Below are 12,619 nucleotides of genomic sequence, written 5' to 3' on the forward strand. Positions count from 1 at the left end.
TGAGGGCAACATCCAGCTGGCTCTCGGTGTCCCGCCCATTGCTTTGCTTTACAGGGAAAAAAGCTGTAAAATCCTTGCGTCATATAGGTGTGGTGTGGTTACTGATAGAGATGTGGTCAGTCTGTATCTGGTTTTTTTTGTGCTCTGTGCTCTATTACTAATCTAAACTAATCTGATCTTTGACCTTTACAGTAATTTCCCCAGTCAAACTTTGTGTATCAAGTGAATCACCTGTAATAAAGGTATGCTGATGTTCCAGGTAATGAAGAGGAACCAGCTGAGGACTCCATCGATGGAGCAGCTCCAAAACTGCTACTTTTTTCAGTATGGCGAGCAGCTGCCTCTCTCACAGTACATGGCTCTGTATGACAACTGGGAGGCAGCGTGTCCTAAGAGTCTGCCCACGCAAGCTGAGCCAGCAGCAGCAGCAGATCCCAGCACTGGTGTATCACAGAAAACTGCAGGTAGGCGGACATGACACCATCCCTCTTCTTGCGGCAAGGTTATTCGTTTTTATTTTTATTTAGTTTTTCAGTTTGCCTTTTTAATTTCAGTTTAGTTTTAGTTAGTTCAAGTGTTTAGGCAGTTTTAGTTGAGTTTTTATTTCTGAGGAATTGACTAGTTTTTTTTTATTTAGTCTTAGTTTTAGTTTTTCAGGTTGTAGGAGAAATCCTCTGTGAGACCTCTGAAGATGAACTTCCACATTTGTGGGATTTTTCCCTTTTAGTTGCATTCCTTAATGTTCCCATCCATCATCATCACGTTACATTCACGCTTATCTACCTGAGTCGTACTCCAAGTCATCCCATATTGAGCTGCGGCGTTTTCTTCCTGCAACTTTAGAAAACTCAAACTAAGCTGATGTTATCTACAATCAGTTTAGTTTTAGTTAGTTTTGCATTGTTCATTGTAGTTTTTATTTAGTTCCTGTTTTTGGAAAAAATGTTATTTTTATTTTTATTTCAGTTTACTAAATTATTTTTTCACTGGTAGTTTCAGTTTAACTATAATAACCCTGTCTTGCAGAGAAATATTTTCTTATCTGTGCAACCATATGAAACAAATGTCACTCTGTCCCTCCACAGCATCGACCAGTTTAACAAGAGAGCCTGAAAAAGAGCAGCAGCAACAACCAGACGTCACATCTGACTTCCTCTCGGCCTCTGAGTTTCCAGAGCTTGGGGCAAAGAGTAACATGACCAAAGGGCAGAAGGGCAAAGTCAAAGATGTGGCCCAGAAAGAGGGCAGTTTCCCCGTCTTTAAAGACGGTTATCATGCCCAGCTGAGAGAGGTGCATGGGCATAATGTCAGGGCAGTGCAGAGCGTGCAGGACAATGATGAGGAGTCGACAGGGAAGAGGAGGAAAGGGGCCATGAATCCAGAGACAATCAACAGTCTGTTGGAAGATGTGATCCGAGAAATCGCCGCAGAGGGAGAACTGGTCACCGAGGAGAAGGTGAGGGGGAGGATCCTCTTTGGTGTGTTGTTGGTTGATCATCCTCAAGTAGCAGGCAGTTAGCTTAGCATAGTATTAAAGGGATAGTTCAGCTTGTTTGAAGTGGGGTTGTATGAGCTACAAATGCCCATTAAGTATACTACTAGATGCAGTAGAAAGGTCTCTGCTCCCTCCCATTGAGAAACACCGGCCCATCATGCTGCACAGAGACACAGGCAGTACACTGTTGTCAATGAGGGACCATTAATCAGCGTATTTTCAAGAAGTCCCGTCTCAAAACAATACACCAGTTCAAGAGTAGGATCTAAAGTAAAAATGTCCAATGCATCAGCTGGTCGGAAAAAAGTTTGTTTATCTCGAACTAACCAACTCACTCAATACTCCTCAGTATTCCTCCACACAGGCAGACTCCACTATGTGCTGTATCACTCCACCTCTTCCACACACCGCTGATCCAAACAGCTGATAGGCGGAGTGATACAGCACGTCGCGGAGCCTGCCTGTGTGGAGGAATACCGAGGAGTACTGATGAGTTGGGTAGTTGGGTACAGAGATGTTTAAAGTTTCAGTGAACCTGAACAGCTGACCGTGTACTGCATCTCTTTCCCTCATCATATTCACTCAACGTTCAACATCTGTGTCCAGGTGGTATCCAGGGTGTGTACGCTGCTGCAGCTGTCCTCCCAGGAAGCTGCACGGATCAAACCCTGGAGGTTTAATGCTCTGAAAGACCTGAAATACATCATAAGAGAGATCAACATGTTCATAGAGGTATGCAAATAGGTGTATTTGCTTATGACTTAGAGTATATGCATGTGAGTGTTTGGTAGCTGAAGTCCTTCTTTCTCTTTGTGCCAGTCCACTGAAGCGGTGTCCTCCATCTGTACTCTGTATGAGATGGGCCAGTCACTGGCAGGCCTTAAGGACAAGAAGCGATTCGAAGAGCTGAACCTGGGCCCTCTCTGCAAACTCCCGCTCGTCCACCGCATGTTCAAGATCGACAGTAACACTAAGGATGATGACATCCCCCAGATCGAGACAATAGACATCCTGAGGGTAAGAGAGCATAAAATTATATTAATATTGTAGGTTGTGCATTGGACTTTGTGTTTATGTGAATCAAGAATGTTTAATCTGTTTCTGTTCTATATAGTAGAAATATGTATCTAAAAGCTCAGATGTGAAGAGTGAACAGTGCAAACCATCTCGAGAAAGTCCAGGTTCTGGTGTAAAACAATTGTGAAGTTTTCCTGTGGTCATTGATGAATTTTCTGCTGCCTGATAATAAGACTGTGAAGACGTTCATCACCTTTTATTATCTCTAACCTCCAGCGTTGGGGAGAATTAAACTAGTTGAACTACATAACTTAACTACAATTTGCTGTAACCTGCTGGTAGTTAAACTACATTCATATTTTGTGCTGCGTCAAGTATTTCATCTACTATTTTTTGTAGTTTAACAAAGTTTTGCCAATAACAATAAAAAAAAGACCTATATTTTATAAAATTTTATTTTACAATTATTATGTTCCAGACCTCTCTTTGAAAAAAGGCATGAATCATGTCATGACATGATGCCAAGCCAACGCTGCCTCTGATTGGCTGGCCCTGGCGTTCCTGTCATGGTTTTAAACATTGTTGTTTAAGACACACCGATCTAGAATATGTCGACCTCTTGTTGACTGATTTACATTTCTGGTTTACAAGTAAGGCTCAGTTAAATGAGTATAATGAGTAGAAGTAGTTGCTAAAGCTACTTTTTTAGCTGTAGTTTGTTCAAACTACTACCAGGCTCAACTACATGGAGTTTCACAAGCTACACTTGCAAAGTGGCTTCCCCAACACTGCTAACATCTGTTTAATTTCTGTAGCAACTTCGCATATTCCGGAAGAAGCAGAACAAACCCAAAGTCGATCTGGCTGAGTTTCTGAAGTACCTCACTGACCACTACAACTGTGACTCACCTTACGAGCTGGCGATCAGGATCCACAGTGTTGGGCTGCCCATATCGGTAAGAGACGTGAGCAATATAACGCAGGTCTAATATACACAAGTCTAACATCGTGCTTGTGCTGTTATTATTATTATCTTTGTAGGTTTATGTGTGCATATATGGAAAGGATATATACTCTGTCACTTATCCTTTCGTGTCAAATCAAATGATCAGAAAACAATTATACATTTATCAAAGAATGCAGACAGGTGAACTCTGTTTCTGTGAGTAGAGATGTGTGTGTGCAGGAAGTTCTTTGGTAGAAAATAATGTACAATGTAATCCCCCTCATCCGTCCCCTCCAGACCCTGCTGAAGGTGAGTCGCTGTGAACATGCCATCTTGGAGCGAGCCAGGGAGTTGATCCAGAAGGAGCTGGAGGAGGAGACCCAGGAGCAGCTGAGGAAGGTTAAGAAGAACGTGTTGGAGCAGGTGCAGGTAGCTGGGCCCTTCTCTTCCAGCAGCAACAACAACAACATGGACCTCAGGAAAAAATATGCCTCCATGACAGCAGCTGATGTGGTTCTGGCTGTGTTCTCAAATGCAGAGGGAGTGTTCAGTGCCAAGATGACCAAGGTGGGGACCTGACTCTGACAGAGATGTGTTCTGTTAATCAATGTCATGCCTTCTTGTATGCATGAAAATGTTTTCTCAGTGGCAGTGTGGGAACCAGGGCTCACTGGTTGTGATACTCTGGGCTTAATGTGCCCTTAATTTGTCGCTGGCTGCTCCACTAATCCCACTAAACTTCTCGCTATAAGCCCTTAGCAGGATGACAGGAAGTTACATAGCTTCTATTCAGTTCTGAACCCATTAACAAAATGTCACCTTTCATCATTTTCTAATCCTCAAAACCACAAAAATGTGAATATGCATGAGATATGTATGTATGAGATTTGAATCATAACTGCATTTTTAAATTTTAATTCTGTAAAATATGCTAATCCTTAAATCCTTGACAATATATATCACTGATATAATTCTGTTTTTTTTTTTATATATAAAAATCACTGACAGTGACAGTGACAGGTGGTGACAGTGTGTGTTTGAATCTCTGACTTGCAGCTCTGTTTGATTTCCATCCTAGCACGTCCAGAGTTTCCTGCTGCAGGTGGTAGGCGACCGGCTGGCCACGGCTCTCTTTCAGTTGGCCATCTGTGGCGGCTCCCTGGCTGTGCCACAGGACCTGGTGCCCAAAGACAAGGCACCAAAAACCAGGGCAGAGACGAAGACAGAGGACAAACCCACCACACCCCTCCCCAGCGAAGGTACCAATGCTTTTGCCAAATTTTTTATTTTTTCCCCATATTTTTGATCTTTGTTTCTATTGTCTTATATATTTCCATTATTTTATCTTATGCCTGTTCACTGTTTTCTGTATGATGTTTTCTTCACTTTCTAATTGCTTTATTTTCTCAATGATATTGTATTTGTATTTTTTGTGAAGCACCTTGTAACCTTGGTTTTGAAAGGTGCTATAGAAATAAAGTTTATTATTATTATAAATAGTAACTGGTCTGATGTGTTGGTGTGTGACTGACAGACATCTCTGCTTTGTCTCTCAGCTGAAGTGAAGCAGTTTGTCAAAGACAGACTGTCCTCTCAGGGCTCAGCCAGCACTCTGGTCTATGTCTCTTCTCTGGAGAAGAGATTGAACAAACACTTCCAGGTCAAAGATTTCTTTTCTTTGGAGCTGGGCAGCTTTTTGGAGTTCCTGGTAAAACACAGTCAGGTAGTTTTCCATCTCTGTATATATTACTGCTTGTGTGTAGCCTGATTCTGTCACAGTGATGAGATAATAATCTATGTTTCCGTCCTTTTGTATCTATCTGGTTTCATGCAGCTGCTGCTGGACACACTGGGGTCCACATTGATTGTGGACAGTGGCATCGTGGCGCCCTCGGGTAGTAGTTTTAAACCGAGCAGACAAGATGTCTTTGAGTTCATCAAACAGTGTGGTGACATCACATCTACTGACCCAGATGATGTAAGTCATTTTACAGACACGTAAAGACTAAAGTTCCTCTCCTTGGACTACATACAGTGATGTGAAAAAGTATCCTAATTTCTTACTTTGCATATTTGTCACACTTAAATGTTTAAGATCATCAAACAAATGATATTATTAGATAAAGATAACCCAAGTAAATATAAAATGCAGTTTGTAAATGATGATTTAATTTATTAAAGGAAAACAGCTATCCAAACCTGCCTGGCCCTATTTGAAAAAGTAATTATTGCCCAACCTTATTAAATCATGAACTAACTGTGATAAGGCACATTTTTTGGAAAGCTGAGTTCAATTTTATTTCAATTTTATTTTTATTTTACACCCAGGCCTGATCACTGCCAGGCTCTCACCGTGGTTCACTGGAGTCCCAAAGCTTTAGGAATGGCTTTGTAACACTTTCCAGACTGATAGATTTCTTTAGATGGCAGCATTATGTGTGTTATTTCATGATTCAACAGGTCTGACAATGATCAGGCCTGGGTGTAGAGAGTGAAACTGAATTCAGCTTTCCAGAGAAATGAGTTTAACACAGTTCAACAAGGGGGAGCAATTACTTTTTCACACAGGGCCGGGTAGGTTTGGATAGCTTTTTGCCTTATTAAATTAAAAAACTGCATTTACTATTTACTTGGGGACAAATACCTTTTCACAGCACTGTACTTTCCATAAGTTGACTGGAATTTTCCAACATCCGTCTCATTTTTCAGATTTTCCACATCGAGTCAGCGCTGAGGTCCCACTACAGGGTCCGGGACAGTCGGGACCTGGGCTGCGGAGCTCTGAAAATGCTGGTTGATCTGGTCATACGTCAGAGAGAACTAAATGGAGGAGGACTGAGCCAGGTTTACTATGAGTCTGCCCTCTTTGCCAAATCAAGGTCAGAAGTGTTTCATTATACAGGCACATATTTTTCATTTTTTAGATTACATTTTGTTTGTCTCCCATGAGAGGGGACATAAGAACCTCCTTGATCTGTCCTTTTAACTAGATCCGCTCCAAAATGTAATGTGCTCTTTCAAACATGGCACAAACATTCATTTAAACTAAAGGAAGTATTAATTAGATCTTGGTGGTCAAAGGTCAAAGTTGTGGTGTTGCAGTGTGAATGGAATGTCTCTGTAACACCTTGAGAAAAATTCTTCAAATTTGGTAAAAATGTCACATGGACTCAAAGACAAACTGTTCAGATTGTGGTGGGTAAAATTCAAAGGTCAAGATCGATGTGACCTTGCAAAACACTTTTAATTCACAGCAATTATGACATATCTCACAAATGGTTCATACAGTATTTTATATGACTGAATAAGCAGGAATGTAACCTGAAATTAGTCTGAGTGGCTGAGGCAGACAACCCCAAAGAGGTGACTCTGCAGGAACAAGAATGTGCTCAAACTTCTTCTTCCCTTTTCATCATTGCCTTTATCCACAGTTCAATCAGAATGATTTCATGCCCCATCACTGTTTCCACATGTTACATTGCAATTCTGTACTAAAACCATTTAAAACAAAATGTTCTCTCATCAGTCAACAATCGCGCCTCAAAATGAGAAAAAGAAAACTTTTTTATGATAAAATAAAAATCCTTTTTTTTTAAAATGATAAAACATATATTGTTCTATGTCCGTCATCCCTTCCAGGAACAGTGGTGTAGCTGTTCCTGAGGTGGTGGGGTGTCTGGGTGAGATGTCCAAGGCCCAGGCCCTGGCAAGCCTGCTGTCCTGCCCTTTGCTGGAGGATTTAAGTGAGTGGAGCCAGTGGGAGCTGATCTTTAAACCCACTCACGGCCTCCTCAAAGACTTCATCGAAAGACATGCAGGTAGAAATCATTTCATTTTTATGTGGATGGATTGTTTAAGAGTGTGGCGCTATAGGGGTTAATATTCACAGCTAATTTGTGAATGACACTTGTAATTTACTCACTCACAGATAACACAGGCCTGCAGGCACTGGAGGTCACACCTGGTGTGCTGCTTAGGGTCTCTACAAACACAGGAGCCAAGCATTTCTCCAATGCCACCATGACCCTTGACCCCATTGGCACAGCTGGTCATCTGGTGTCTATGGTGGTAGCTGACGGGATCGACAATGTTCCCACTGCTCTCCTGGCCAATCACATGGAGAACTCACTGGCAGCAGCTCTGGGTAAAGAAGGTAGGTCATTTAATTTAGCTTTTTACCCCTTATCTTTTCAAATTGCTTCACAGCAAGGCAGCTCTAATGTTTCATTGTCGCTAAAATAGAGTGTGTATTTGTTAGATTTGTCACAGGCTGAAGATGAGGTGCTGTGCTACAGCAGAGTGGCCAAGTTCCTCCTGGCTTGTTTGATACGAATCCCCTCCAGGACATGTCAGGCTCTGCTGCAGCAGGTCAGTAACACCGGCGTGCACACATCACAGCAGAGCTCACTAAAACTACAATGAAACTGGACATCTGATTATTTTTCTAATTTTCCTATTAGCAAAAGACTTAGGGTGTGGCCTGATTTACTAAAAGCAAAGCAAAAGGAAACCCTAAACTGTTATGGAAAGGCATAGACCAAATCAGTGGAAAAGCTCGCCCTAAAAGCACTCCCATAGAACTTAAGTTAAATGGAAGTATGCAGACTGACAGTTTAGTTATCGCAGATGTTTTTAATGATTATTTTCTCAACTCTGTTATAGAACTGGGAGGTAATGTCCCTTTAGTACAACTCCCTGTTGGTCCAGCTAATGAGACAAATGCATTGTTTTTTAAAAATGTAGATGAGGCAAAGGTAAATAAAATGTTATCATCACTGTCAAACTCAAAGGCTAAAGATATTTGGGGAATTGATACTGTTTGTCTTAAAAAATATAAGAATGTTCTAACTACCCCCATCACTCGAATTATAAATCTGTCACTGAATGAAAACATATTTCCAAGTTCATTGAAGAATGCCATTGTGACTCCTGTCCATAAATCAGGTGACAGACAGGAAGTGAGCAACTACAGACCAATTAATATACTCCCGGCTATCTCCAAAGCTGTCGAAAAGACAGTTGCTGAACAACTGGTAGCTCATTTAAATAAAGAAAACCTACTGCATCCTATGCAGTTTGGGTTCAGAGCAAACCATTCTACTGAAACTGCATGTTGCTACTTCCTTGAAGTCGTTAAAAGCAGCCTTGATAAAGGAGGGGTGGTGGGTGCCTTATTTCTAGATCTAAGAAAGGCGTTTGATACAGTTAATCATTCAGTGCTCCTTTCAAAATTGTCAACATTTAAACTCTCAGTTAATGTATTAAATTGGATCCAGTCTTACTTACTTGACCGCTCTCAGTGTGTGCGGATCAATGATAAAACTTCGTCTTCTAAAGCCTGTGTGTTGGGAGTGCCGCAGGGCTCCATCTTAGGACCGCTGCTGTTTAGCACATACATTAATGACCTTCCATCTGTGTGTGATAAAGTAGGGACCCTGATGTATGCGGACGATACGGTCCTGTACACTGCTGGGAAAGATCCCGAAGAAGTAGCTGTGAAGCTGTCAATGGCAATGGAAAAAGTTACACGGTGGCTTCAGTACTCTCGTCTTACACTTAATACTAATAAAACGGTAACCATGTATTTCTCAAATAAACAACGAAATACTATTTTCCCAAATATATATGTTAATGGAGAAATAATAAAAAATGTCAATGAGTTCAAATACCTGGGTGTGATACTAGATTCCACTCTTACATTTAAGGGCCATGTTAAGAAAATGAGCCACACGCTGAAATATAACTTGTTAAATTTTAGAAACATCAGGAACTCATTAACAGTTGAAGCCGCGAAAACTTATTTCAATGCCATGATTTTGTCACATTATAATTACTGTATGTCCTGTTGGTCTCAGGCAAGTCCATCTGTCCTGAAACCCATCAGGTCACTACACAAACAAGCACTGAAAATATTAGACAGAAAGTCACGACAGTATCATCACTGTGAAATACTAAACAAATATAAAATGCTTAGCTTTGATAATCTAATGATGTATTCTAATGTCCGTCTAGTGTACAAAATAATTCATAATGTTGCCCCTCCCCCATTGAAAACCTTTGTTAAACTCTGCTCTGAGCACTCCACCAGAGCTTTAAGATCTGTCTCAAGTGGAGATTGTAACATCCCTAAGCGTAGCTCTGCCTTTGCTCAATCTGCCTTCTCTTTTAAATCTGTCAAATCATGGAACAATCTTCCAACTAATCTGAAACTTTGTACAGACTTCAATGTTTTCTCCCGGGAAGTCAAACAATGGATCCTAAGAAATCAGACATGTCAGCATTAATCATGAGCCTAAATTATTTTTAACCTTGGCAAAGTGTGAAGTATTTTAATAACTGTATGTTTTGTTAACTGATATGAAATATGACTATGTCCTGAGTGTTTGTGATGTGTGAGAGGGTGTATATGCATATGTGTATGGATGTTTAGAATGCTATGTAAATTGATAATTCTTATATTTCTATTGTTCTTATTCACCTGCCCAGGGACTACGGATGGAAAGTAGCTAGTAAGCTAAATCCGGTACAAGGCATCTCGTCTCATTTCGAGACTAATGTTATTTTGTACATTGTCCCTGATACAAATAAACTTATTAAACTAAACTAAACTAAAACTAAAGGTTTGCATGTGTAAAAATGTACACCAACAATCACCTGGAAACCAACGTGCAAGCAGATCTACTAATGCACTGCTTGTGTTAACATTTTTAGAATGAAAAAAGACAAAATGTCATTATGGGGCTGTTGGATGAACTAAAGGTTGATCTGGAGCCAGTTACAAGAAGGAGTTAGGAAATACCTGCAATGCCAAAAGTTCTTGCATCCCTGCATTCCCTCATCTAGGTAATTTCAGCATACTGCTGTTTCTGCTGGGGGTCTCCAAAGCCATTTTTCAGGTTTTTATGTAGTTTCAGGCTTTGGCATGGTGCATGTCTCTCATCCAGTGTGCTCCTCTCCTCTCCTCCCTCTCCAGTGACTCAGCTCTGGGGCCCCTGGGAATTAGGGACCTCACTGTGTAGAATATGTTGTTCTTCTAAACTGTATTCACTTCCTCACACATAATGCCCCATGTAGCATTTCTTCTTTGCTGTTGCTCAGAAATATGTTTCCATTCAAGTAGGAGTATAGCATCATTAGCACTGAGATTTGGAAGATAAACCAGTTGATGACAGTAAATAAATTACTTCTGTTTTCATCTCTTTTAAATGAATCTCGATGTGAAATGATGAAACAAATGAAAACCTCAGTGTCTCCTGAAGGAGTGGGCAGCGAATTTCATCTTCTCACATTGTCAGCCTCACTGTTGTCATGACAACTTTTTTTCATTTTCCAGTAGCTCCGTGGCTTGTTGGTGAACCTTCTTCTGTGCAGTTCTGCTGCAGCTCGGATAAACATGTCTCTCTGTCTCTCTGTCATGTCCCCTGTTCCATAAACGACTTCAGGTGTTTCTGGAGCCTTTTTCCCGCGTCCTCCTGGGCCAAGCCAAGGCCAAACAGGTCCTGATCACTGTGGCCCAGTCTGACCCAAAGCACGTGAACTGTCTGCATCGGCTGGGCATCCTCCTGGGCATCACAGAGTGGATGAAAGACTACCAGACAAAACTGAACCCACCACAGAGCCACAGCTACAACACACACACAGCGCCTGTGGAACACAGCAAGGTCAGGTCAAGGTCTATCTATCTATTTATCCATCCACTCATCTGTCTACACGGACCATCTGGCTCATAGTAACAGGCCTGGCCAGACAGACACAGTAGCTATGTTTACATGGACACAAATATTCGGAATAAAAGGCTGATCAGAATAAAAATGCGTCATGTAAACACCTCAGTTGGAAGATTCTGATCTGATTCAGCTCAACCGGAAAGAAATTGTGTTCCACATAAACACTTATTCCAATCGTGATCGGCTCAGCTGCAGGTGAGTGACGGATGAGCTGACTGGAGAGGCAGTGCCGTCCTTTTTAAAAAAAAGAAAAATTTAGCGGCACCGTCCTTACATTCAGACGTCCGTCATTGGGACTGAACTGCATCACTGGCTCATACTGTCAGTCCTCTGTGTAACTTTATGATGCGAAATATGACTGAAGGAAGTCTGCAGGTGTGGACACGCCCCCATGAGTTGCTGACACAAGGAGCTTATAAAAAATATTAACCGATAGTAGGCTATTAATCGGTCAAAGTTATTGTTATTGGTTAACAGTTGAACAGTTAATCAGGTGAATCCTTAGCTGGGAAAAAATCATGGATGGGAAAAATTGAGCCACTTCCGCGTTTGTCGTCTTGTTTCATGGTTTGCCTAAGCGGAAGTACAACTTACTCTTCTGCGGTTGTTTTAGGGAAATTAGACAGCTCTGCGCATGTCAAAATGCTGCGATTCTGAATAAAGCTTGGTGCACCCATATAATCAGTGGATTCGAATTTTCCAATCCCTCAAGTTTTTAATCTGATGAAGAAATTTTGCGCATGTAAACATATTTAGTTACCGGTAATAGATTTACAAGCCAGAAGGGTCCTGGAGGATCAACTCCTGACTGCATTATGGTCTCCTTTAATCTGTCACCTCAGTATAAGCTCTGCTATAACTACAGTATTTACTGTAGATATGTAGCCATGTTATACAGAGGGTTAATTCTCTGCCGTGTCGTCTGTTCTTCTAACGTCTCTCTTCTTGTTTTTGACTTCAGTCTGATCTAATAGATTCTGAGAGCAGCAGTTTGTCAAACCTGAACACGAGTGATGATGAGGATGTCATGGACAACAGCTTCGTCTCCTCCCAGCCCAACCAGAGTGAACCACAAGGTGACCGGCAGCAGCAGTGCTGCAGTAACTTGACAACTGAACTAGTTTTCCGACCTCAGTTTTCAATTGATTGAATTTCAATTTTCTTCCAGTAAACGGAGAGCAAGATGTAACAGTTGAGGATGAAGAGGACGAGGAAGAGCTGTTTGAGCTGGCCTTGAACAGGGCGACATCAGATGTTTGCATCGAAGCTGAAGGAGGTGACGATGAGGATCAGTCAGAAACATGCGATTCAAATGAGGAGAACGGAGCCAGCAGCGTTTCAGAGAGCACAGCAGACCTCCACAGAGCCGTGGTCGAGGACATCAGGTTGACTCCTATTAACCACATGGATCTATGTTCACTATCTGCTCAGGTG

General features: G+C 41.5%; 1 protein-coding gene across 3 annotated transcripts in view; it reads left to right on the forward strand.

The window, feature by feature from the left end:
- Positions 1-12,619, forward strand: part of LOC311002555 (uncharacterized protein) — a 42,228-nt gene that overhangs the window by 4,529 nt on the left and 25,080 nt on the right. For all 3 annotated transcript variants that reach the window (XM_083993951.1, XM_083993953.1, XM_083993952.1), the window contains 16 exons: positions 260-464; positions 1,086-1,456; positions 2,102-2,227; positions 2,315-2,512; positions 3,328-3,468; positions 3,756-4,025; positions 4,537-4,717; positions 5,015-5,181; positions 5,293-5,436; positions 6,168-6,337; positions 7,098-7,276; positions 7,387-7,611; positions 7,717-7,826; positions 10,901-11,119; positions 12,147-12,261; positions 12,354-12,570. In XM_083993951.1, coding sequence (XP_083850077.1) covers positions 260-464; positions 1,086-1,456; positions 2,102-2,227; positions 2,315-2,512; positions 3,328-3,468; positions 3,756-4,025; positions 4,537-4,717; positions 5,015-5,181; positions 5,293-5,436; positions 6,168-6,337; positions 7,098-7,276; positions 7,387-7,611; positions 7,717-7,826; positions 10,901-11,119; positions 12,147-12,261; positions 12,354-12,570 — 3,038 coding nt within the window. The remainder of the gene's footprint in view (positions 1-259; positions 465-1,085; positions 1,457-2,101; positions 2,228-2,314; positions 2,513-3,327; positions 3,469-3,755; positions 4,026-4,536; positions 4,718-5,014; positions 5,182-5,292; positions 5,437-6,167; positions 6,338-7,097; positions 7,277-7,386; positions 7,612-7,716; positions 7,827-10,900; positions 11,120-12,146; positions 12,262-12,353; positions 12,571-12,619) is intronic.

This window comes from Trachurus trachurus (assembly GCF_905171665.1).
Source record: "Trachurus trachurus genome assembly, chromosome: 19".
NCBI lineage: Eukaryota > Metazoa > Chordata > Actinopteri > Carangiformes > Carangidae > Trachurus > Trachurus trachurus.